General features: G+C 57.1%; 1 protein-coding gene across 1 annotated transcript; it reads right to left on the reverse strand.

The window, feature by feature from the left end:
• Positions 1-21332: 21332 nt before the first annotated feature.
• On the reverse strand, positions 21333-24442 carry LOC146542032 (uncharacterized). Its single transcript, XM_085215043.1, has one exon. The coding sequence runs from the start codon at positions 23271-23273 to the stop codon at positions 21333-21335; it is 1941 nt and encodes a 646-aa protein (XP_085071169.1). The 5' UTR covers positions 23274-24442.
• Between the last annotated feature and the right edge of the window lie 3387 nt (positions 24443-27829).

Consider the following 27829-nt stretch of genomic DNA (forward strand, 5'->3'; position numbering starts at 1 on the left):
CCCTTACATCTCCCACCCCCCAAATCTGTGTCTCCCACCCCCCAAATCTCTACCTCCCACCCCCCCCTTATGCCTCCAACCCCCAATTATGTCCCCCACCCCCCCTTCTGCCCCCCACACCCCAAATCTGTGTCTCCAACCCCCCCTTACGTTCCCCCCACCCCCAAATCTCTACCTCCCACCCCCCCTTATGTCTCCCACCCCCAAATCTCAACCTCCCACCCCCCCTTCTGCCCCCACCCCCCAAATCTCAACCTCCCACCCCCCTTCTGCCCCCACCCCCAAATCTCAACCTCCCACCCCCCCTTCTGCCCCCCACCCCCCAAATCTCAACCTCCCACCCCCCCTTCTGCCCCCCACCCCCCAAATCTCAACCTCCCACCCCCCCTTCTGCCCCCCCCCCCCAAATCTCAACCTCCCACCCCCCCTTCTGCCCCCCACCCCCCAAATCTCAACCTCCCACCCCCCTTCTGCCCCCACACCCCCAAATCTCTACCTCCCACCCCCCCTTATGCCTCCCACCCCCCCAATTATTTCCCCCAACCCCCTTCTGTCTCCCACCCCCCAAATCTCTACCTCCCACCACCCCTTCTGCCCCCCACCCCCAAATCTCTGCCCCCCACCCCCCACCCCCAATCTCTACCTCCCACCCCCCCCTTATGTCCCCCACCCCCAAATCTGTCCTCCCCCCCCCCCCAGCCAGCAGCTACGCGCTGTACGGGGAGCGCCTGGGGCTGCTGGGTTCGTCGCCCCCCCCCGCGCCCAGCGTTTCATCGCGGCCGTGGATTCGATGCTGCGCAGCACCGCCCCGCTGCTCTTCGTGCCGCCGCGGCTCCTCCGCCTCGCCCGGCATCCGCTGTGGAGGCGGCACGAGAGGGCGTGGGACGATATATTCCGACATGGTGGGTATCGGGGGTCTATCGGGGGTCTATCGGGTAGAAATCCCGTGTAGCTCCTGTGGGCGTGGGCGATATATCCCGATATGGTGGGTATCGGGGGTCTATCGGGTAGAAATCCCATGTAGCTCCTGTGGGCGTGGGGCGATATATCCCGACATGGTGGGTATCGGGGGTCTATCGGGGGTCTATCGGGTAGAAATCCCATGTAGCTCCTGTGGGTGTGGGGCGATATATCCCGACATAGTGGGTATCGGGCGTCTATCGGGGGTCTATCGGGTAGAAATCCCGTGTAGCTCCTGTGGGCGTGGGCGATATATCCCGATATGGTGGGTATCGGGGGTCTATCGGGGGTCTATCGGGTAGAAATCCCGTGTAGCTCCTGTGGGTGTGGGCGATATATCCCGATATGGTGGGTATCGGGGGTCTATCGGGGGTCTGTCGGGTAGAAATTCCATGTAGCTCCTGTGGGCGTGGGGCGATATATCCTGATATGGTGGGTATCGGGGGTCTATCGGGGGTCTATCGGGTAGAAATCCCATGTAGCTCCTGTGGGCGTGGGGCGATATATCCCGACATGGTGGGTATCGGGGGTCTATCGGGGGTCTATCGGGTAGAAATCCCATGTAGCTCCTGTGGGCGTGGGGCGATATATCCCGACATGGTGGGTATCGGGGGTCTATCGGGGGTCTATCGGGTAGAAATCCCATGTAGCTCCTGTGGGTGTGGGGCGATATATCCCGACATGGTGGGTATCGGGGGTCTATCGGGGGTCTATCGGGTGTAAATCCCGTGTAGCTCCTGTGGGCGTGGGACGATATATCCCGACATGGTGGGTATCGGGGGTCTATCGGGGGTCTATTGGGGATAAATCCCATGTAGCTCCTGTGGGTGTGGGGCGATATATCCCGATATGGTGGGTATCGGGGGTCTATCGGGGGTCTATCGGGTGTAAATCCCATGTAGCTCCTGTGGGGTGGGGCGATATATCCCGACATGGTGGGTATCGGGGGTCTATCGGGGGTCTATCGGGTAGAAATCCCATGTAGGTCCTGTGGGCGTGGGGCGATATATCCCGACATGGTGGGTATCAGGGGTCTATCGGGGGTCAATCGGGTAGAAATCCCATGTAGCTCCTGTGGGTGTGGGGCGATATATCCCGACATGGTGGGTATCGGGCGTCTATCGGGGGTCTATCGGGTAGAAATCCCATGTAGCTCCTGTGGGCGTGGGGCGATATATCCCGACATGGTGGGTATCGGGGGTCTATCGGGGGTCTATCGGGTAGAAATCCCATGTAGCTCCTGTGGGCGTGGGGCGATATATCCCGACATGGTGGGTATCGGGGGTCTATCGGGGGTCTATCGGGTGTAAATCCCATGTAGCTCCTGTGGGGTGGGGCGATATATCCCGACATGGTGGGTATCGGGGGTCTATCGGGGGTCTATCGGGTGTAAATCCCATGTAGCTCCTGTGGGCGTGGGGCGATATATCCCGACATGGTGGGTATCGGGGGTCTATCGGGGGTCTATCGGGTGTAAATCCCATGTAGCTCCTGTGGGGGTGGGGCGATATATCCCGACATGGTGGGTATCGGGGGTCTATCGGGGGTCTATCGGGTAGAAATCCCATGTAGCTCCTATAGGGGTGGGGCGATATATCCCGACATGGTGGGTATCGGGGGTCTATCGGGGGTCTATCGGGTAGAAATTCCGTGTAGCTCCTGTGGGCGTGGGGCGATATATCCCGACATGGTGGGTATCGGGGGTCTATCGGGGGTCTATCGGGTAGAAATCCCATGTAGCTCCTGTGGGCGTGGGGCGATATATCCCGACATGGTGGGTATCGGGGGTCTATCGGGTGTAAATCTTATGTAGCTCCTGTGGGCATGGGACGATATATCCCGACATGGTGGGTATCGGGGGTCTATCGGGGGTCTATCAGGTAGAAATCCCATGTAGCTCCTATAGGGGTGGGGCGATATATCCCGACATGGTGGGTATCGGGGGTCTATCGGGGGTCTATCGGGTGTAAATCCCATGTAGCTCCTGTGGGGTGGGGCGATATATCCCGACATGGTGGGTATCGGGGGTCTATCGGGGGTCTATCGGGTGTAAATCCCATGTAGCTCCTGTGGGCGTGGGGCGATATATCCCGACATGGTGGGTATCGGGGGTCTATCGGGGGTCTATCGGGTAGAAATCCCATGTAGCTCCTGTGGGCGTGGGGCGATATATCCCGACATGGTGGGTATCGGGGGTCTATCGGGGGTCTATCGGGTAGAAATCCCGTGTAGCTCCTGTGGGCGTGGGGCGATATATCCCGACATGGTGGGTATCGGGGGTCTATCGGGTGTAAATCCTATGTAGCTCCTGTGGGCATGGGACGATATATCCCGACATGGTGGGTATCGGGGGTCTATCGGGGGTCTATCAGGTAGAAATCCCATGTAGCTCCTGTAGGGGTGGGGCGATATATCCCGACATGGGGGTTATCGGGGGTCTATCGGGTGAAATCCCATGTAGCTCCTGTGGGCGTGGGGCGATATATCCCGACATGGTGGGTATCGGGGGTCTATCGGGGGTCTATCGGGTGTAAATCCCATGTAGCTCCTGTGGGCGTGGGGCGATATATCCCGACATGGTGGGTATCGGGGGTCTATCGGGGGTCTATCGGGTAGAAATCCCATGTAGCTCCTGTGGGGTGGGGCGATATATCCCGACATGGTGGGTATCGGGGGTCTATCGGGGGTCTATCGGGTAGAAATCCCATGTAGCTCCTGTGGGCGTGGGGCGATATATCCCGACATGGTGGGTATCGGGGGTCTATCGGGGGTCTATCGGGTAGAAATCCCGTGTAGCTCCTGTGGGCGTGGGGCGATATATCCCGACATGGTGGGTATCGGGGGTCTATCGGGGGTCTATCGGGTAGAAATCCCGTGTAGCTCCTGTGGGCGTGGGCGATATATCCCGACATGGTGGGTATCGGGGTCTATCGGGGGTCTATCGGGTAGAAATCCCATGTAGCTCCTGTGTGTGTGGGGCGATATATCCCGACATGGTGGGTTATCGGGGGTCTATCGGGTAGAAATCCCGTGTAGCTCCTGTGGGCGTGGGGCGATATATCCCGACATGGTGGGTATCGGGGGTCTATCGGGGGTCTATCGGGTAGAAATCCCATGTAGCTCCTGTGGGCGTGGGGCGATATATCCCGACATGGTGGGTATCGGGGGTCTATCGGGGGTCTATCGGGTAGAAATCCCATGTAGCTCCTGTGGGCGTGGGGCGATATATCCCGACATGGTGGGTATCGAGGGTCTATCGGGGGTCTATCGGGTAGAAATCCCATGTAGCTCCTGTGGGTGTGGGGCGATATATCCCGACATGGTGGGTATCGGGGGTCTATCGGGGGTCTATCGGGTAGAAATCCCATGTAGCTCCTGTGGGCGTGGGGCGATATATCCCGACATGGTGGGTATCGGGGTCTATCGGGGGTCTATCGGGTAGAAATCCCATGTAGCTCCTGTGGGCGTGGGGCGATATATCCCGACATGGTGGGTATCGGGGGTCTATCGGGGGTCTATCGGGTAGAAATCCCATGTAGCTCCTGTGGGCGTGGGGCGATATATCCCGACATGGTGGGTATCGGGGGTCTATCGGGGGTCTATCGGGTAGAAATCCCATGTAGCTCCTGTGGGCGTGGGACGATATATCCCGACATGGTGGGTATCGGGGGTCTATCGGGGGTCTATCGGGTAGAAATCCCATGTAGCTCCTGTGGGCGTGGGGCGATATATCCCGACATGGTGGGTATCGGGGGTCTATCGGGGGTCTATCGGGTGTAAATCCCATGTAGCTCCTGTGGGCGTGGGGCGATATATCCCGACATGGTGGGTATCGGGGGTCTATCGGGTAGAAATCCCGTGTAGCTCCTGTGGGCGTGGGACGATATATCCCGACATGGTGGGTATCAGGCGTCTATCGGGGGTCTATCGGGTAGAAATCCCATGTAGCTCCTGTGGGCGTGGGGCGATATATCCCGACATGGTGGGTATCGGGGGTCTATCGGGGGTCTATCGGGTAGAAATCCCATGTAGCTCCTGTGGGCGTGGGGCGATATATCCAGACATGGTGGGTATCGGGGGTCTATCGGGGGTCTATCGGGTAGATAAACCCATGTAGCTCCTGTGGGCGTGGGGCGATATATCCCGACATGGTGGGTATCGGGGTTTATCGGGTGTAAATCTTATGTAGCTCCTGTGGGCATGGGACGATATATCCCGACATGGTGGGTATCCGGGGCCTATCGGGGGTCTATCGGGTAGAAATCCCATGTAGCTCCTGTGGGCGTGGGCGATATATCCCGACATGGTGGGTATCGGGGGTCTATCGGGGGTCTATCGGGTAGAAATCCAGTGTAGCTCCTGTGGGTGTGGGGCGATATATCCCGACATGGTGGGTATCGGGGGTCTATCGGGGGTCTATCGGGTAGAAATCCCATGTAGCTCCTGTGGGCGTGGGGCGATATATCCCGACATGGTGGGTATCGGGGGTCTATCGGGGGTCTATTGGGTAGAAATCCCATGTAGCTCCTGTGGGTGTGGGGCGATATATCCCGATATGGTGGGTATCGGGGGTCTATCGGGGGTCTATCGGGTGTAAATCCCATGTAGCTCCTGTGGGCGTGGGGCGATATATCCCGACATGGTGGGTATCGGGGTCTATCGGGGGTCTATCGGGTAGAAATCCCATGTAGGTCCTGTGGGCGTGGGAGGATATATCCCGACATGGTGGGTATCGGGGGTCTATCGGGGGTCATTCGGGTAGAAATCCCATGTAGCTCCTGTGTGCGTGGGCGATATATCCCGACATGGTGGGTATCGGGGGTCTATCGGGGGTCTATGAAATCCCATGTAGCTCCTGTGGGCGTGGGGCGATATATCCCGACATGGTGGGTATCGGGCGTCTATCGGGGTCTATCAGGTAGAAATCCCATGTAGCTCCTAATGGGGTGGGGCGATATATCCCGACATGGTGGGTATCGGGGGTCTATCGGGGGTCTATCGGGTGAAATCCCATGTAGCTCCTGTGGGCGTGGGGCGATATATCCCGACATGGTGGCTATCGGGTGTCTATCGGGGGTCTATCGGGTAGAAATCCCATGTAGCTCCTATGGGCGTGGGGCGATATATCCCGACATGGTGGGTACCGGGGGTCTATCGGGGGTCTATGGTGTAAATCCTATGTAGCTCCTGTGGGCATGGGGAGATATATCCCGACATGGTGGGTCTCGGGGGCCTATAGGGGTGGGGCGATATATCCGACATGGTGGGTATCGGGGTCTATGGGGGTCTATCGGGTGTATAATCCCGTGTAGCTCCTGTGGGCGTGGGGCGATATATCCCGAATGGTGGGTATTGGGGGTCTATCGGGGGTCTGTCGGGTGGAAATCCCATGTAGCTCCTGTGGGCGTGGGGCGATATATCGACATGGTGGGTATGGGGGTCTATCGGGGGTCTATGGGTTAGAAATCCCGTGTAGCTCCTGTGGGCGTGGGTGCGTATATCCCAACATGGTGGGTTATGGGGTTATCGGGGTTATAGTAGATCCATGTAGTCTGTGGGCGTGGGGCGTATATCGACTTGGTGGGTATGGGGTCAGTATGGGGTGTATGGGGTGTGTTTGGGGTGTATGGGGTCAGTATGGGGTGTATGGGGTGTGTTTGGGGTATATGGGGTCAGTATGGGGTGTCTGGGGTGTGTTTGGGGTATATGGGGTCAGTATGGGGTCAGTATGGGGTGTGTATGGGGAGTGTATGGGGTCAGTGCGGGGTGTGTATGGGGTTCTGTATGGGGTCGTTATGGGGTCGTTATGGGGTTCTGTATGGGGTCGTTATGGTGTCAGTATGGGGTTCTGTATGGGGTTCTGTATGGGGTCAGTATGGGGTCAGTATGGAGTGTTCGGGGTGTTTGGGGTATAAATCCCATATAGACCTGCAGGTGTGGGACCTCATAAGGACCCCAAAGTGACCCCAGTTGACCCCTAAAGACCCCAAAATGACCCCAAATGACCCCAAAGTGACCCCAGAATGTCCCCAAAAGGACCCCACAAAACCCCAAATGACCCCAAATCCCTCAATCTGACCCCAAATCCAGTGCCCGAAGTGACCCCAAATGACCCCATAAGGACCGCAAAGTACCACCAGTTGACCCCTGAAGACCCCAAAGTCACCCCAAAGTGACCCTACAAAACCCCAAAATGACCCCAAATGACCCCAAAGTGACCCTACAAAACCCCAAAATGACTCCAAATGTCCCCAAAATGCCCCATATGCCCCCAAATGACCCCAAATGACCCCAAAGTGACCCTACAAAACCCCAAAATGACCCCAAATGTCCCCAAAATGCCCCATATGCCCCATATGACCCCAAAAGGACCCCAAATGACCCCAAATCCCCCAATCTGACCCCAAATCCCCCCAGCTGAGCGCTGCATCCAGAAGCTGTGCTGGGAGTTCGGTGCCCAAAGTGACCCCAAAATGACCCCATAAGGACCCTAAAGTACCACCAGTTGACCCCTGAAGACCCAAAGTGACCCCATATGCCCGCAAATGCCCCAAATGACCCCAAAGTGACCCCAAAATGCCCCATATGCCCCCAAATTACCCCAAAGTGACCCCAAATGCCCCCAAATTGACCCCATGAATGCCCCAAATGACCCCAAAATGCCCGCAAATGCCCCCAAATGACCCCAAAGTGACCCCAAAATGCCCCTAAATGCCCCCAAATGCCCCCAAATCCCCCATTCTTCCCCCAAATCCCCCCACCTGAGCGCTGCATCCAGAAGCTGTGCTGGGAGTTCGGTGCCCAAAGTGACCCCAAAAGGGCCCCATAAGGACCCCAAAGTGACCCCAGTTGACCCCTGAAGACCCAAAGTGATCCCCAAAAGACCCAAAATAACCCCTGAATGCCCCCAAATGGCCCCAAAGTGACCCCAAATGCCCCCAAATTGACCCCATGAATGCCCCCAAATGACCCCAAAATGATCCCAAATGACCCCAAAATGATCCCAAATAACCCCAAATCCCTCAATCTGACCCCAAATCCAGTGCCGAAAATGACCTCAAAATGACCCCCATAAGGACCCCAATGTGACCCCAGTTGAACCCTGAAGACCCAAAGTGACCCCAAAAGGACCCCAAATACCCCCAGTTGACCCTGAAGGCCCCAAAAGACCCCAAATGATCCCAAACCCCTCAATCTGACCCCAAATCCAGTGCCTAAAGTGACCCCAAATGACCCCATATGGACCCCAAAGTACCACCAGTTGACCCCTGAAGACCCCAATGTCACCCCAAAGTGACCCTACAAAACCCCAAAATGACCCCAAATGACCCCAATGTGACCCTACAAAACCCCAAAATGACTCCAAATGTCCCCAAAATGACCCATATGCCCCCAAATGACCCCAAATGACCCAAAGTGACCCTACAAAACCCCAAAATGACCCCAAATGTCCCCAAAATGCCCCCTATGCCCCCATATGACCCCAAAAGGACCCCAAATGACCCCAAATACCCCAATCTGACCCCAAATCCCCCAAGTGAGCGCTGCATCCAGAAGCTGACCCAGGAGTTCCCTGCCCAATGTGACCCCAAAAGGACCCCATAAGGACCCCAAATACCCCCAGTTGACCCTGAAGACCCAAAATGACCCCAATATGCCCCCAAATGCCCCCAAATGACCCCAAATCCCCCATTCTGCCCCCAAATCCCTCCAGCTGAGCGCTGCATCCAGAAGCTGTGCTGGGAGTTCAGTGCCCAAAGTGACCCCAAAAGGACCCCATAAGGACCCCAATACCCCCAGTTGACCCCTGAAGACCCAAAGTGACCCCAAAGTGACCCCACAAAAACCCAAATGACCCCAAAATGCTCCCCACAAAACCCCAATCTGACCCCAAATCCAGTGCCCAAAGTGACCCATAAGAATCCCATAAGGACCCCATAAGGACCAACAGTTGACCCCTGAAGACCCCAAAGTGACCCAAAAGTGACCCCACAAGACCCCAAAATGCCCCCAAATGACCCCAAAATGCCCCATATGACCCCAAATGACCCCAAATGCCCCCAAATCCCCCATTCTGCCCCCAAATCCCCCCAGCTGACCGCTGCATCCAGAAGCTGTGCTGGGAGTTCAGTGCCCAAAGTGACCCCAAAAGGACCCCATAAGGACCCCATAAGGACCCCATAAGGACCCCAAATACCCCCAGTGGACCCCTGAAGGCCCCAAATGACCCCAAATGATCCCAAATGACCCCAAATCCCTCAATCTGACCCCAAATCCAGTGCCCGAAGTGACTCCAAATGACCCCATAAGGACCCCAAAGTACCCCCAGTTGACCCCTGAAGACCCAAATGGCCCCAAAATGTCCGCAAATGCCCCCAAATGACCCCAAAGTGACCCCAAAATGACCCCATATGCCCCCAAATTACCCCAAAGTGACCCCAAATGCCCCCAATTAGACCCCATGAATGCCCCAAATGCCCCCAAAATGCCCGCAAATGCCCCCAAATGACCCCAAAGTGATCCCAAAATGCCCCATATGCCCCCATATGACCCCAAATGACCCCAAATGACCCCAAATCCCCCATTCTGCCCCCAAATCCCCCCAGCTGAGCGCTGCATCCAGAAGCTGTGCTGGGAGTTCGGTGCCCAAAGTGACCCCAAAAGGACCCCATAAGGACCCCATAAGGACCCCATAAGGACCCCAAATACCCCCAGTGGACCCCTGAAGGCCCCAAATGACCCCAAATGATCCCAAATGACCCCAAATCCCTCAATCTGACCCCAAATCCAGTGCCCAAAGTGACCCCAAATGACCCCATAAGGACCCCAAAGTACCCCCAGTTGACCCCTGAAGACCCAAATGGCCCCAAAATGTCCGCAAATGCCCCCAAATGACCCCAAAGTGATCCCAAAATGACCCCATATGCCCCCAAATTACCCCAAAGTGACCCCAAATGCCCCCAAATAGACCCCATGAATGCCCCAAATGCCCCCAAAATGCCCGCAAATGCCCCCAAATGACCCCAAAGTGACCCCCATATGACCCCAAATGACCCCAAATGCCCCCAAATCCCCCATTCTGCCCCCAAATCCCCCCAGCTGAGCGCTGCATCCAGAAGCTGTGCCAGGAGTTCGGTGCCGGCCGCTCGCGGCGCTCGGTTGGCATCATGGCTGAGCTGCTGCTGCGGGCTGAGCTGCCCCTCGACGCCATCCGTGCCGGGGTGGTATTGGGGTGCTATGGGGTGATACAGGGGGGTATTGCGGGCTATGGGATGGTATTGAGGTGCTATGGGGTGGTATTGGGGTGCTATGGGGCGATACAGGGAGTTATTGAGGTGCTATGGGGTGGTATTGGGGTGCTATGGGGTGATACAGGGGGGTATTGAGGGACTATGGGGTGATATAGAGTGACATTGGGGTGCTGTGGGGCGCTATGGGGTGGAACTGAGCTGCCCCTCGACGCCATCCGTGCCAACCTCACCGAGTTCACGGCCGGGGGAGTTGATACGGTGAGCGGGGGGGTGCTATGGGGTGGTATTAGGGGTCAGTGGGGTGGTATTGGGGTGCTATGGGGTGGTATTGGGGTGCTGTGGGGTGGTAATGAGGTGCTATGGGGTGATATTGGGGTGCTATGGGGTGATACAGGGTGGTATTGAGGGACTATGGGGTGCTATGGGTGATATTGGGGGGCGCTATGGGGTGGCACTGAGCTGCCCCTCGACGCCATCCGTGCCAACCTCACCGAGTTCACGGCCGGGGGAGTCGATACGGTGAGCGGGGGGGGGACACTGGGGGGTTATGGGGTGATATTGGGGGCTATGGGGTGGTATTGGGGTGCTATGGGGTGGTATTGGGGGTATGGGTTGATATTGGGGGGCTATGGGGTGGTATTGGGGTGGTATGGGGCGATACAGGGTGGTATTGAGGTGTTATGGGGTGGTATGGGGTGCTTGGTGGTATTGGGGTGCTATGGGGTGATACAGGGGGGTATTGAGGTGCTATGGGTGGTATTGGGGTGCTATGGGGTGATATTAGGGGGCTGTGGGGAGGTGGGGTGCGGGTGATATTGGGGGCTATGGGGTGGTATTGAGGTGCTATGGGTGATATTGGGGGGCTATGGGGTGGTATTGAGGGGCTATGGGGTGATATGGGGTGCTATGGGGTGATACAGGGGGGTATTGAGGTGCTATGGGGTGGTATTGGGGTGCTATGGGGTGATATTAGGGGGCTGGGGAGGTATTGGGGTGGTGTGGGGTGATATTGGGGGGCTATGGGGTGGTATTGAGGTGCTATGGGGTGATATTGGGGGGCTATGGGGTGGTAATGGGGTGCTGTGGGGTGGTATTGAGGTGCTATGGGGTGATATTGGGGTGCTATGGGGTGATACAGGGGGGTATTGAGGGACTATGGGGTGCTATGGGTGATACTGGGGGGCTGTGGGGCGCTATGGGGTGGCACTGAGCTGCCCCTCGACGCCATCCGTGCCAACCTCACCGAGTTCACGGCCGGGGGAGTCGATACGGTGAGCGGGGGGGGGACACTGGGGGGTTATGGGGTGATATTGGGGGGCTATGGGGTGGTATTGGGGTGCTATGGGGGATACAGGGTGGTATTGAGGTGCTATGGGGTGGTATTGGGTGCTATGGGGTGGTATTGGGTGCTATGGGGTGATACAGGGGGGTATTGGGTGCTATGGGGTGGTATTGAGGTGCTATTGGGGGCTATGCGTGCCAACTTCACAGAGTTCACGGCCGGGAGGGTCGATACGGTGAGCGGGGGGGAGGGCACTGGGGTGGTATGGGGTGATATTGGGGGCTATGGGGGGTATTGGGGTGCTATGGGGTGATACAGGGGGGTATTGAGATGATACTGGGGGATATTGGGGTGCTATGGGGTGGTATTGGGGTGCTATGGGGTGGTATTGGGGTGCTATGGGGTGATACAGGGGGGTATTGGGGCTATGGGGTGGTATTGAGGTGATATGGGGTGGTATTGGGGTGCTATGGGGTGATATTAGGGGCTGTGGTGAGGTTGGGGGTGCTGTGGGGTGGTATGGGGGTGCTGTTGGGTGGTATTGGGGTGCTATCGGGTGGTATTGGGGTGCTGTGGGGTGATAATGAGGTGCTAGGGTGATATTGGGGTGCTATGGGGTGATACAGGGTGGTATTGAGGGACTATGGGGTGCTATGGGTGATATTGGGGGGCGCTATGGGGTGGCACTGAGCTGCCCCTCGACGCCATCCGTGCCAACCTCACCAAGTTCACGGCCGGGGGAGTCGATACGGTGAGCAGGGGGGGGGACACTGGGGGGTTATGGGGTGATATTGGGGGCTATGGGGTGGTATTGGGGTGCTATGGGGTGATACAGGGTGGTATTGAGGTGATACAGGGTGGTATTGAGGTGCTATGGGGTGGTATTGGGGTGCTATGGGGTGGTATTGGGGTGCTATGGGGTGATACATGGGGGTATTGCGGGCTATAGGGTGGTATTGAGGTGCTATGGGGTGGTATTGGGGTGCTATGGGGTGATATTAGGGGGCTGTGGGGAGGTATTGGGGTGCTATGGGGTGGTATTGGGGTGCTGTGGGGTGGTATTGAGGTGCTATCGGCTGGAATTGGGGTGCTGTGGGGTGGTAATGAGGTGCTATGGGGTGATATTGGGGTGCTATGGGGTGATACTGGGTGGTATTGAGGGACTATGGGGTGCTATGGGTGATATTGGGGGGCGCTATGGGGTGGCACTGAGCTGCCCCTCGACGCCATCCGTGCCAACCTCACCGAGTTCACGGCCGGGGGGTCGATACGGTGAGCGGGGGGGGGACACTGGGGGGTTATGGGGTGGTATTGGGTGCTATGGGGTTGTATTGGGGTGCTATGGGGTGATACTGGGTGGTATTGAGGTGCTATGGGGAGGTATTGGGGTGCTATGGGGTGATACAGGGTGGTATTGAGGTGCTATGGGGTGGTATTGGGGTGCTATGGGGTGATATTGGGGTGCTAGGGGCGATACAGGGTGGTATTGAGGTGCTATGGGGTGGTATTGGGGTGCTATGGGGTGATACAGGGTGGTATTGAGGTGCTATGGGGTGGTATTGGGGTGCTATGGGGCGATACAGGGTGGTATTGGGGTGCTATGGGGTGGTATTGGGGGGCTATGGGTGATACTGGGGGGTATGACGGGTTAGGGGGTGATATTGAGGTGCTATGGGGTGGTATTGGGGTGTTATGGGGTGATATTAGGGGGCTATGGGGTAGGTATTGGGGTGCTGATGGGGGTACGGGTGTATTGAGGTGCTATGGGGTGGTATTGGGGTGCTATGGGGTGATACAGGGTGGTATTGAGTGGCTATGGGGTGGTATTGGGGTGCTATGGGGTGATATTGGGGTGCTATGGGGTGATACAGGGTGGTATTGAGGTGCTATGGGGTGGTATTGGGGGGCTATGGGGCGATACAGGGTGGTATTGAGGTGCTATGGGGTGATATTGGGGTGCTATGGGGTGATACAGGGTGGTATTGAGGTGCTATGGGGTGGTATTGGGGTGCTATGGGGCGATACAGGGTGGTATTGGGGTGCTATGGGGTGGTATTGGGGTGCTATGGGGCGATACAGGGTGGTATTGGGGTGCTATGGGGTGGTATTGGGGTGCTATGGGATGATACAGGGTGGTATTGGGGTGCTATGGGGTGGTATTGGGGTGCTATGGGGTGATACAGGGAGGTATTGAGGTGCTGTGGGGTGGTATTGGGGTGCTATGGGGTGGTATTGAGGTGCTATGGGGTGGTATTGGGGTGCTATGGGGTGGTATTGGGGTGCTATGGGGCGATACAGGGTGGTATTGGGGTGCTATGGGGTGGTATTGGGGTGCTATGGGGTGATACAGGGTGGTATTGAGGTGCTATGGGGTGGTATTGGGGTGCTATGGGGTGATACAGGGAGGTATTGAGGTGCTGTGGGGTGGTATTGGGGTGCTATGGGGCGATACAGGGTGGTATTGAGGTGCTATGGGGTGGTATTGGGGTGCTATGGGGTGGTATTGGGGTGCTATGGGGTGATACAGGGTGGTATTGAGGTGCTATGGGGTGGGATTGGGGTGCTATGGGGTGATATTAGGGGGCTGTGGGGAGGTATTGGGGTGGTGTGGGGTGATATTGGGGGGCTATGGGGTGGTATTGAGGTGCTATGGGGTGATATTGGGGGCTATGGGGTGGTATTGAGGGCTATGGGGTGATATTGGGGTGCTATGGGGTGATACAGGGTGGTATTGAGGGACTATGGGGTGCTATGGGTGATACTGGGGGCTGTGGGGCGCTATGGGGTGGCACTGAGCTGCCCCTCGACGCCATCCGTGCCAACCTCACCGAGTTCACGGCCGGGGGAGTCGATACGGTGAGCGGGGGGGGACATTGGGGGTTATGGGGTGATATTGGGGCTATGGGGTGGTATTGGGTGCTATGGGGTGGTATTGGGGGGCTATGGGGTGATACAGGGTGGTATTGAGGTGCTATGGGGTGGTATTGGGGTGCTATGGGGTGATACAGGGAGGTATTGGGGTGCTATGGGTGATACTGGGGGGCTGTGGGGGTTATGGGGTGCTGTGGGGCGCTATGGGGTGGCACTGAGCTGCCCCTCGACGCCATCCGTGCCAACCTCACCGAGTTCACGGCCGGGGAGTCGATACGGTGAGCGGGGGGGGGACATTGGGGGGTTATGGGGTGATATTGGGGGCTATGGGTGGTATTGGGGGCTATGGGGTGATATTGGGGGCTATGGGGTGATATTGGGGGCTATGGGGTGGTATTGGGGTGGTATGGGGTGGTACTGGGGGGCTATGGGGTGATATTGGGGGCTATGGGGTGATACAGGGTGGTATTGGGGTGCTGTGAGCTGCTATTTGGTGATATTGGGGCGCTATGGGGTGGTATTGGGGTGCTATGGGGTGATACAGGGGGTATTGAGGTGCTATGGGGTGGTATTGGGGTGCTATGGGGTGATACAGGGGGTATTGAGGTGCTATGGGGTGTTATTGGGGTGCTATGGGGTGGTATTGGGGTGGTATGGGGTGATACAGGAGGTATTGGGGTGCTATGGGTGATACTGGGGGTTTGGGGGGTTATGGGGTGCTTGGGGCGCTATGGGGTGGCACTGAGCTGCCCCTCGATGCCCTCCGTGCCAACCTCACAGAGTTCACGGCCGGGGAGTCAATACGGTGAGCGGGGGGGGACATTGGGGGTTATGGGGTGATATTGGGGCTATGGGGTGTTATTGAGGTGCTATGGGGTGGTATTGGGGTGCTATGGGGTGATACAGGGTGGTATTGAGGTGCTGTGGGGTGGTATTGGGGTGCTATTGGGTGATACACTGTGGTATTGGGGTGCTATGGGGTGATATTGGGGTGCTATGGGGCGATACAGGGTGGTATTGGGTGTTATGGGGTGGTATTGGGGTGCTATGGGGCGATACAGGGTGGTATTGGGGTGCTATGGGGTGGTATTGGGGTGCTATGGGGTGATACAGGGTGGTATTGAGGTGCTATGGGGTGGTATTGGGGTGCTATGGGGCGATACAGGGTGGAATTGAGGTGCTATGGGGTGGTATTGGGGTGCTATGGGGTGATACAGGGTGGTATTGAGGGAGTATGGGGTGCTATGGGTGATATTGGGGGGCTGATGGGGTGATACAGGGTGGTATTGAGGTGCTATGGGGTGATACAGGGTGGTATTGAGGTGCTATGGGGTGGTTTTGGGGTGCTATGGGGTGATACAGGGTGGTATTGAGGTGCTGTGGGGTGGTATTGGGTGCTATGGTGATACACTGTGGTATTGGGGTGCTATGGGGTGGTATTGGGGTGCTATGGGGCGATACAGGTGGTATTGGGGTGCTGTGGGGTGGTATTGGGGTGCTATGGGGCGATACAGGGTGGTATTGAGGTGCTATGGGGTGGTATGGGGTGGTACTGGGGGCTATGGGGTGGTATTGGGGTGCTATGGGGTGCTATGGGGTGGTACTGGGGGCTATGGGGTGGTATTGGGGTGCTATGGGGTGCTATGGGGTGGTACTGGGGTGCTATGGGGTGGTATTGAGGTGCTATGGGGTGGTATTGGGGTGCTATGGGGCGATACAGGGTGGTATTGGGGTGCTATGGGGTGGTATGGAGTGGTACTGGGGGGCTATGGGGTGGTATTGGGGTGCTATGGGGTGGTATTGGGGTGCTATGGGGCGATACAGGGTGGTATTGGGGTGCTATGGGGTGGTATTGAGGTGCTATGGGGTGGTATTGGGGTGCTATGGGGCGATACAGGGTGGTATTGGGGTGCTATGGGGTGGTATTGAGGTGCTGTGGGGTGGTATTGGGGTGCTATGGGGCGATACAGGGTGGTATTGGGGTGCTATGGGGTGGTATGGGGTGGTACTGGGGGGCTATGGGGTGCTATGGGGTGCTATGGGGTGCTATGGAGTGCTATGGGGTGACACTGGGTTACTATGGGGTGACATCAGGGGGCTGTGGGGTGGTGTTGGGGGGCTCGTGCCGTAGGGGTGCTGCGTTGTGCCACAAAGATGCCATGTTGTGCCATGTTGTGCCATAGAGGTGCTGTGTTGTGCCATAGAGGTGCCATGTTGTGCCATAGAGGTGCTGTGTTGTGCCATAGAGGCGCCATGTTGTGCCATAGAGGCGCCATGTTGTGCCATGTGGATGCCATGTTGTGCCATAGAGGCGCCATGTTGTGCCATAGAGGCGCCATGTTGTGCCATGAAGATGCCATGTTGTGCCATAGAGGCGCCGTGTTGTGCCATTGGATGCCATGTTGTGCCATAAAGGCGCCATGTTGTGCCATGAAGATGCCATGATGTGCCATAGAGGCGCCATGTTGTGCCATGAAGATGCCATGTTGTGCCGTAGGATGCCATGTTGTGCCATGTTGTGCCATAGAGGCGCCATGTTGTGCCATAGAGGCGCCATGTTGTGCCATGTGGATGCCATGTTGTGCCATAGAGGCGCCATGTTGTGCCATAGAGGCGCCATGTTGTGCCATGAAGATGCCATGTTGTGCCATAGAGGCGCCGTGTTGTGCCATTGGATGCCATGTTGTGCCATAAAGGCGCCATGTTGTGCCATGGAGATGCCATGATGTGCCATAGAGGCGCCATGCTGTGCCATGAAGATGCCATGTTGTGCCGTAGGATGCCATGTTGTGCCATGTTGTGCCATAGAGGCGCCATGTTGTGCCATAGAGGCGCCATGTTGTGCCATGTGGATGCCATGTTGTGCCATAGAGGCGCCATGTTGTGCCATAGAGGCGCCATGTTGTGCCATGAAGATGCCATGTTGTGCCATAGAGGCGCCGTGTTGTGCCATTGGATGCCATGTTGTGCCATAAAGGCGCCATGTTGTGCCATGAAGATGCGCCATGTTGTGCCATAGAGGCGCCATGTTGTGCCATGTGGATGCCATGTTGTGCCATAGAGGCGCCATGTTGTGCCATAGAGGCGCCATGCCATGTTGTGCCATAAGGCGCCATGTTGTGCCATGAAGATGCCATGTTGTGCCGTAGGATGCCATGTTGTGCCATAGAGGCGCCATGTTGTGCCATTGGATGCCATGTTGTGCCATAGAGGCGCCATGCTGTGCCATGTGGCTGCCATGCTGTGCCATAGAGGCGCCATGTTGTGCCATGTGGATGCCATGCTGTGCCATAGAGGCGCCATGTTGTGCCATAGAGGCGCCATGTTGTGCCATGAAGATGCCATGTTGTGCCATAGAGGCGCCGTGTTGTGCCATTGGATGCCATGTTGTGCCATAAAGGCGCCATGTTGTGCCATGAAGATGCCATGATGTGCCATAGAGGCGCCATGTTGTGCCATTGGATGCCATGTTGTGCCGTAGGATGCCATGTTGTGCCATGTTGTGCCATAGAGGCGCCATGTTGTGCCATAGAGGCGCCGTGTTGTGCCATTGGATGCCATGTTGTGCCATAGAGGCGCCATGTTGTGCCATAAGGCGCCATGTTGTGCCATGAAGATGCCATGTTGTGCCGTAGGATGCCATGTTGTGCCATAGAGGCGCCATGTTGTGCCATTGGATGCCATGTTGTGCCATAGAGGCGCCATGCTGTGCCATGTGGCTGCCATGCTGTGCCATAGAGGCGCCATGTTGTGCCATGTGGATGCCATGCTGTGCCATAGAGGCGCCATGTTGTGCCATAGAGGCGCCATGTTGTGCCATGAAGATGCCATGTTGTGCCATAGAGGCGCCGTGTTGTGCCATTGGATGCCATGTTGTGCCATAAAGGCGCCATGTTGTGCCATGAAGATGCCATGATGTGCCATAGAGGCGCCATGTTGTGCCATTGGATGCCATGTTGTGCCGTAGGATGCCATGTTGTGCCATGTTGTGCCATAGAGGCGCCATGTTGTGCCATAGAGGCGCCGTGTTGTGCCATTGGATGCCATGTTGTGCCATAGAGGCGCCATGTTGTGCCATAAGGCGCCATGTTGTGCCATGAAGATGCCATGTTGTGCCGTAGGATGCCATGTTGTGCCATAGAGGCGCCATGTTGTGCCATTGGATGCCATGTTGTGCCATAGAGGCGCCATGCTGTGCCATGTGGCTGCCATGCTGTGCCATAGAGGCGCCATGTTGTGCCATGTGGATGCCATGTTGTGCCATAGAGGCGCCATGTTGTGCCATAGAGGCGCCATGTTGTGCCATGTGGATGCCATGTTGTGCCATAGAGGCGCCATGTTGTGCCATGAAGATGCCATGTTGTGCCATAGAGGTGCCATGTTGTGCCATAGAGGCGCCGTGTTGTGCCATTGGATGCCATGTTGTGCCATAGAGGCGCCATGTTGTGCCATGAAGATGCCATGATGTGCCATAGAGGCGCCATGCTGTGCCATGAAGATGCCATGTTGTGCCGTAGGATGCCATGTTGTGCCATGTTGTGCCATAGAGGCGCCATGTTGTGCCATAGAGGCGCCATGTTGTGCCATGAAGATGCCATGTTGTGCCATTGGGAGCTATGTTGTGCCATAGAGGCGCCATGCTGTGCCATGTGGCTGCCATGCTGTGCCATAGAGGCGCCATGTTGTGCCATTGGATGCCATGTTGTGCCGTAGGATGCCATGTTGTGCCATAGAGGCGCCATGTTGTGCCATTGGATGCCATGTTGTGCCATAGAGGCGCCATGTTGTGCCATGTGGCTGCCATGCTGTGCCATAGAGGCGCCGTGTTGTGCCATGTGGATGCCATGCTGTGCCATAGAGGCGCCATGTTGTGCCATTGGATGCCATGTTGTGCCGTAGATGCCATGTTGTGCCATAGAGGCGCCATGTTGTGCCATTGGATGCCATGTTGTGCCATAGAGGCGCCATGTTGTGCCATGAGATGCCATGCTGTGCCATAGAGGCGCCATGTTGTGCCATTGGATGCCATGTTGTGCCGTAGGATGCCATGCTGTGCCATAGAGGTGCCATGTTGTGCCATTGGATGCCATGTTGTGCCGTAGGATGCCATGTTGTGCCATAGAGGCGCCATGTTGTGCCATGTGAATGCCATGCTGTGCCATAGAGTCGCCATGTTGTGCCATTGGATGCCATTGTGTGCCGTAGGATGCCATGTTGTGCCATAGAGGCGCCATGTTGTGCCATGTGGATGCCATGCTGTGCCATAGAGGCGCCATGTTGTGCCATAGATGCGCCATGTTGTGCCATGTGGATGCATTGTTGTGCCATAGAGGCGCATGTTGTGCCATAGAGGCGCCATGTTGTGCCATGAAGATGCCATGTTGTGCCATAGAGGCGCCGTGTTGTGCCATTGGATGCCATGTTGTGCCATAAAGGCGCCATGTTGTGCCATGAGATGCCATGATGTGCCATAGAGGCGCCATGCTGTGCCATGAAGATGCCATGTTGTGCCGTAGGATGCCATGTTGTGCCATGTTGTGCCATAAGGAGCCATGTTGTGCCATAGAGGCGCCGTGTTGTGCCATGGATGCCATGTTGTGCCATAGAGCGCCATGTTGTGCCATAAGGCGCCATGTTGTGCCATGAAGATGCCAGTTGTGCCGTAAGATGCCATGTTGTGCCATAGAGGCGCCATGCTGTGCCATGTGGCTGCAATGCTGTGCCATAGAGGCGCCATGTTGTGCCATGTGGATGCCAGTTTGTGCCATAGAGGCGCCATGTTGTGCCATAGATGCCCAGTTGTTGTGCCATGTGATGCCATGTTAGTGCCATAGAGGCGCCATGTTGTGCCATGAAGATGCCATGTTGTGCCATGAGGTGTGCCATGTTGTGCCATAGAGGCGCCGTGTTGTGCCATTGATGCCATGTTGTGCCATAGAGGCGCCATGTTGTGCCATGAAGATGCCATGATGTGCCATAGAGGCGCCATGCTGTGCCATGAAGATGCCATGTTGTGCCGTAGGATGCCATGTTGTGCCATGTTGTGCCATAGAGGCGCCATGTTGTGCCATGAAGATGCCATGTTGTGCCATGTGGATGCCATGTTGTGCCATAGAGGCGCCATGTTGTGCCATAGAGGCGCCATGTTGTGCCATGTGGATGCCATGTTGTGCCATAGAGGCGCCATGTTGTGCCATGTGGATGCCATGTTGTGCCATAGAGGCGCCATGTTGTGCCATAGAGGCGCCATGTTGTGCCATGAAGATGCCATGTTATGCCATAGTGGCGCCATGTTGTGCCATAGAGGCGCCGTGTTGTGCCATGAAGATGCCATGTTGTGCCATAGAGGCGCCGTGTTGTGCCATTGGATGCCATGTTGTGCCATAGAGGCGCCATGTTGTGCCATGAAGATGCCATGTTGTGCCATAGAGGCGCCATGCTGTGCCATGAAGATGCCATGTTGTGCCATAGAGGCGCCATGCTGTGCCATGTGGATGCCATGTTGTGCCATAGAGGCGCCATGTTGTGCCATGAAGATGCCATGTTGTGCCATAGAGGTGCCATGTTGTGCCATGTGGATGCCATGTTGTGCCATAGAGGCGCCATGTTGTGCCATGAAGATGCCATGTTGTGCCATAGAGGTGCCATGTTGTGCCATGTGGATGCCATGTTGTGCCATTGGATGCCATGTTGTGCCATAGAGGCACCATGCTGTGCCATGAAGATGCCATGTTGTGCCATAGAGGCGCCATGCTGTGCCATGTGAATGCCATGCTGTGCCATGAAGGTGCCATGCGGTGCCATGTGGATGCTATATTGTGCCATGCTGTGCCATGTGGATGCCATGTTGTGCCGTAGAGGCGCCGTGTTGTGCCATGAAGATGCCATGTTGTGCCATAGAGGCGCCATGCTGTGCCATGTGAATGCCATGCTGTGCCATGAAGGTGCCATGCGGTGCCATGTGGATGCTATGTTGTGCCATGTTGTGCCATGAAGATGCCATGTTGTGCCATAGAGGCGCCATGTTGTGCCATATAGGTGCCATGTTGTGCCATAGAGGCGCCATGTTGTGCCATAGAGGCGCCGTGTTGTGCCATTGGATGCCATGTTGTGCCATGCTGTGCCATAGAGGCGCCGTGTTGTGCCATGTTTTCCAGGGGGGTGCCATGTTGTGCCATAGAGGTGCCGTGTTGTGCCATCAAATGCCATGCTGTGCCATGCTGTGCCGTAGGATGCCATGCTGTGCCGTGTGGATACCAGGTTGTGCCATACGGATGCCAGGTTGTGCCACAGAGGCACTGTGTTGTGCCACAAAGATGCCAGGTTGTGCCATAGAAGCGCCATATTGTGCCGTAGGATGCCAGGTTGCGCCGTGCTGTGCCATAGAGGCATCGTGTTGTGCCACAAAGATGCCAGGTTGTGCCATAGAGGCGCCGTGTTGTGCCGCAAGATGCCATGAAGATGCCATGCTGTGCCATACGGGCGCCGTGTTGTGCCATGTGGACGCCAGGTTGTGCCATAGAGGCGCCATGTTGTGCCATGCGGATGCCAGGTTGTGCCATAAGGTGCCATGCTGTGCCACGAAGATGCCAGGCTGAGCCATAGAGGCGTCGTGTTGTGCCATAGGATGCCATGTTGTGCCGGGGGGGTGCCAGGCTGTGCCATAGAGGCGCCGTGTTGTGCCATATTTTCCAGGGAGGTGCCATGTTGTGCCATGAAGATGCCAGGCTGTGCCATAGAGGCGTCGTGTTGTGCCATTGGATGCCATGTTGTGCCGGGTGGGTTCCATGCTGTGCCATATAGGCGCCATGTTGTGCCATGCGGACGCCAGGTTGTGCCATAGAGGTGTCGTGTTGTGCCATATTTTCCAGGAGGTGCCATGCTGTGCCATAGAGGTGCCATGTTGTGCCACGAAGATGCCATGTTGTGCCACAGAGGCGCCATGTTGTGCCATGAAGATGCCATGTTGTGCCATGCTGTGCCATATAGGTGCCGTGTTGTGCCATGAAGATGCCATGTTGTGCCATGTTGTCCCACAGAGGCGCCATGTTGTGCCATGAAGATGCCATGCTGTGCCAGGTTGTGCCATAGGGGCGCCGTGTTGTGCCATGAAGATGCCCTGTTGTGCCATGCTGTGCCATAGAGGCGCCGTGTTGTGCCGCAGGATTCCATGTTGTGCCATGCTGTGCCATATAGGCGTCATGTTGTGCCATGTGGATGCCAGGCTGTGCCATAGAGGCGTCGTGTTGTGCCATACTTTCCAGGGGGGTGCCATGCTGTGCCATAAAGGTGCCGTGTTGTGCTGCAGGATTCCATGAAGATGCCATGCTGTGCCATAGAGGCGCCGGGTTGTGCCACGTTTGCCAGGGGGGTGCCATGCTGTGCCATATAGGTGCCGTGTTGTGCCATGAAGATGCCATGTTGTGCCATAGGGGCGCCGTGTTGTGCCATGAAGATGCCATGTTGTGCCATGGGGCTGCCATAGGACGCCACGTCGGTGCCACGTTGGTGCCATAGGGCTCCGTGCTGTGCCACGTGGTGCCATGGGGATGCCATAGGACGCCATGTTGGTGCCATGTGGTGCCACGTCGGTGCCATGTTGGTGCTGTGCTCGTGCTGTAGGATCCCACGTCGGTGCCATGGGGCGCCATGCTGTGCCACGTGGTGCCACGTTGGTGCTGTAAGGTGCCATGTCGGTGCCATGCAGGTCCCATAGGACGCCATGTTGTGCCATGTGGTGCCACGTTGTGCCATAGAGGTGCCATGTGTGCCATGGGGACGCCATGCTGTGCCACGTGGTGCCAGGGAGATGCCATAGGTTGCCATGTTGGTGCCGTGTGGTGCCGTGTTGGTACCATAGGGCACCGTGTGGCGCCACGTGGTGCCACGTTGTGCCATAGAGGTGCCATGTTGTGCCAAGTGGTGCCATGGGGATGCCATAGGATGCCACGTGGTGCCTAGTTGGTGCCGTGTTGATGCCATAGGGCGCCTTGTGCTGCCATGTGGTGCCACATGTTGCCATGTTGGTGCTGTAAGGTGCCACGTTGGTGCCATGCTGTGCCGCGCTGTGCCGTAGAGGTGCCATGTTGTGCCATGGGGATGCCATAGGATGTCATGCTGTGCCACGTGGTGCCATGGGGATGCCATAGGATGCCATGTTGGTGCCGTGTGGTGCCGTGTTGATGCCATAGGGCACCTTGTGCTGCCATGTGGTGCCACGTGTTGCCATGTTGGTGCTGTAAGGTGCCACGTTGGTGCCATGCTGTGCCGCGCTGTGCCATAGAGGTGCCACGTGGTGCCATGTTGTGCCATGGGGATGCCATAGGATGTCATGCTGTGCCATGTGGCACCATGTTCTGGGATGTGGTGCCATGTGGTTCCATGTGGTGCCATGGGGATGCCAGGGGGATGCCATAAGATGCCATGTGGTGCCATGTGGTGCCATGTGGTGCCATGGGGATGCCATAGGACACCATGCTGTGCCATGGGGATGCCATAGGACGTCATGTTGTGCCATGCAATGCCATGTTCTGGGACGTGGTGCCCTGGGGATGCCATAGGACGCCATGTTGTGCCATGTGGCTCCATGTGGTGCCACGGGGATGCCAGGGGGATGCCATAGGACGCCATGTTGTGCCATGTGGTGCCATGGGAATGCCATAGGATGCCATGTGGTACCATGTTCTGGGACGTGGTGCTATGGGGATGCCAGGGGGATGCCATAGGACGCCACGTTGTCCCATGTTGTGCCATGGAGATGCCAAGGGGATGCCATGGGGATGCCATAGGACGCCATGTTGTGCCATGTGGCTCCATGTGGTGCCATGGGGATGCCAGGGGGATGCCATAGGACGCCATGTTGTGCCATGTGGTGCCATGTTCTGGGACGTGGTGCCAAGGGGATGCCATAGGATGCCATGTTGTGCCATGTGGCGCCATGTGGTGCCATGTGGATGCCATGGGAATGCCATAGGACGCCATGTTGTGCCATGTGGTGCCATGGGAATGCCATAGGATGCCATGTGGTGCCATGTTCTGGGACGTGGTGCCCTGGGGATACCAGGGGGATGCCATAGGACGCCACGTTGTCCCATGTTGTGCCATGGAGATGCCAAGAGGATGCCAGGGGGATGCCATAGGACGCCATGTTGTGCCATGTGGCTCCATGTGGTGCCATGCGGATGCCAGGGGGATGCCATAGGACGCCATGTTGTGGGACTTGGTGCCCTGGGAATGCCATAGGACAGCATGTTGTGCCATGGGGATGACAAAGGACGTCATGTTGTGCCATGTGGCACCATGTTCTGGGATGTGGTGCCATGTGGTTCCATGTGGTGCCATGGGAATGCCATGGGGATGCCAGGGGGATGCCACAGGACGCCATGTTGAGCCATGGGAATGCCATGGGGACACCAGGGGGATGCCATAGGACGCCATGTTGTGCCATGTGGTGCCATGTTCTGGGACGTGGTGCCATGGGGATGCCAGGGGGATGCCATAGGACGCCATGTTGTCCCATGTTGTGCCATGGAGATGCCAAGGGGATGCCAGGGGGATGCCATAGGACGCCATGTTGTGCCATGTGGCTCCATGTGGTGCCATGGGGATGCCAGGGGGATGCCATAGGACGCCATGTTGTGCCATGTGGTGCCATGTTCTGGGATCTGGTGCCATGGGGACGCCATAGGACGCCATGTTGTGCCATGTGGTGCCATGTTCTGGGATGCGGTGCCATGGGGATGCCAAGGGATGTCATGCTGTGCCATGTGGCACCATGTTCTGGGATATGGTGCCATGTGGTTCCATGTGGTGCCATGGAGATGCCATGGGGATGCCATGGGAATGCCATAGGACGCCATGTGGTGCCATTTTGTGGGACGTGGTGCCCTGGGGATGCCAGGGGGATGCCATGTGGCGCCATGTTGTGCCATGGAGATGCCAAGGGGATGCCATGGGGATGCCATAGGACGCCATGTTGTCCCATGTTGTGCCATGGAGATGCCAAGGGGATGCCAGGGGGATGCCATAGGATGCCATGTTGTGCCATGTGGTGCCATGTTCTGGGATGTGGTGCCCTGGGGATGCCATAAGATGCCATGTTGTGCCATGTGGCGCCATGTGGTGCCATGTGGATGCCATGGGAATGCCATAGGATGCCATGTTGTGCCATGTGGTGCCATGTTCTGGGACGTGGTGCCATGGGGATGCCAGGAGGATGCCATAGGACGCCCTGTTGTGCCATGGGAATGCCATGGGGACGCCAGGGGGATGTCATAGGACGCCATGGGAATGCCATGGGGACGCCAGGGTGATGCCATAGGACACCATGTTGTGCCATGTGGTGCCATGGAGATGCCAAGGGGATGCCAGGGGGATGCCATAGGACGCCATGTTGTGCCATGTGGTGCCATGGAGATGCCAAGGGGATGCCAGGGGGATGCCATAGGACGCCATGTTGTGCCATGTGGCTCCATGTGGTGCCATGGGGATGCCAGGGGGATGCCATAGGACGCCATGTTGTGCCATGTGGTGCCATGTGGTGCCATGGGGATGCCAGGGGGATGCCATAGGACACCATGTTGTGCCATGTGGTGCCATGGAGATGCCAAGGGGATGCCAGGGGGATGCCATAGGACGCCATGTTGTGCCATGTGGCTCCATGTGGTGCCATGGGGATGCCAGGGGGATGCCATAGGACGCCATGTTGTGCCATGTGGTGCCATGTGGTGCCATGGGGATGCCAGGGGGATGCCATAGGACGCCATGTTGTGCCATGTGGTGCCATGTTCTGGGGCGTGGTGCCCTAGGAAAGCCATAGGACAGCATGTTGTGCCATGGGGATGCCATAGGAAGCCATGTTGAGCCATGGGAATGCCATGGGGATGCCATGTGGATGCCATGGGGATGTCATAGGACGCCATGTTGTGCCATGTGGTGCCATGTGGTGCCATGGGAATGCCATGGGGATGCCATGTGGATGCCATGGGAATGCCATAGGACGCCATGTTGTCACATGTGGCTCCATGTGGTGCCATGGGGATGCCAGGGGGATGCCATAGGACGCCATGTTGTGCCATGTGGTGCCATGTTCTGGGACGTGGTGCCATGGGGATGCCAGGGGGATGCCATAGGACGCCATGTTGTCCCATGTTGTGCCATGGAGATGCCAAGGGGATGCCAGGGGGATGCCATAGGACGCCATGTTGTGCCATGTGGCTCCATGTGGTGCCATGGGGATGCCAGGGGGATGCCATAGGACGCCATGTTGTGCCATGTGGTGCCATGTTCTGGGATCTGGTGCCATGGGACGCCATAGGACGCCATGTTGTGCCATGTGGTGCCATGTTCTGGGATGCGGTGCCATGGGGATGCCAAGGGATGTCATGCTGTGCCATGTGGCACCATGTTCTGGGATATGGTGCCATGTGGTTCCATGTGGTGCCATGGAGATGCCATGGGGATGCCATGGGAATGCCATAGGACGCCATGTGGTGCCATTTTGTGGGACGTGGTGCCCTGGGGATGCCAGGGGGATGCCATGTGGCGCCATGTTGTGCCATGGAGATGCCAAGGGGATGCCATGGGGATGCCATAGGACGCCATGTTGTCCCATGTTGTGCCATGGAGATGCCAAGGGGATGCCAGGGGGATGCCATAGGATGCCATGTTGTGCCTTGTGGTGCCATGTTCTGGGACGTGGTGCCCTGGGGATGCCATAAGATGCCATGTTGTGCCATGTGGCTCCATGTGGTGCCATGCGGATGCCATGGGAATGCCATAGGACGCCATGTTGTCCCATGTGGTGCCATGTTCTGGGACGTGGTGCCATGGGGATGCCATGGGGATGCCATAGAACGCCATGTTGTGCCATGTGGTGCCATGGAGATGCCGAGGGGATGCCAGGGGGATGCCATAGGACGCCATGTTGTGCCATGTGGCTCCATGTGGTGCCATGCGGATGCCAGGGGGATGCCATAGGATGCCATGTTGTGCCATGTGGCTCCATGTGGTGCCATGTGGATGCCAGGGGGATGCCATAGGACGCCATGTTGTGCCATGTGGTGCCATGTTCTGGGACGTGGTGCCAAGGGGATGCCATAGGATGCCATGTTGTGCCATGTGGCGCCATGTGGTGCCATGTGGATGCCATGGGAATGCCATAGGACGCCAGGTTGTGCCATGTGGTGCCATGTTCTGGGACGTGGTGCCATGGGGATGCCATGGGGATGCCATAGGACGCAATGTTGTGCCATGGGAATGCCATGGGGATGCCATGTGGATGCCATGGGAATGCCATAGGACGCCATGTTGTGCCATGTGGTGCCATGTGGTGCCATGCGGATGCCAGGGAGATGCCATAGGATGCCATGTTGTGCCATGTGGTGCCATGTTCTGGGATGTGGTGCCCTGGGGATGCCATAGGACGCCATGTTGTGCCATGTGGCTCCATGTGGTGCCATGGGGA

This window comes from Meleagris gallopavo, unplaced genomic scaffold (assembly GCF_905368555.1).
Source record: "Meleagris gallopavo unplaced genomic scaffold, MGAL_WU_HG_1.1 scaffold_1, whole genome shotgun sequence".
NCBI classification, from domain to species: domain Eukaryota; kingdom Metazoa; phylum Chordata; class Aves; order Galliformes; family Phasianidae; genus Meleagris; species Meleagris gallopavo.

What these genes read in the sequence shown, in the direction of transcription:
- LOC146542032 (XM_085215043.1), bottom strand. Translation starts at nt 23,273, where the DNA reads ATGGCACCTCTATGGCACAACGTGGCACCACGTGGCGCCACACGGTGC.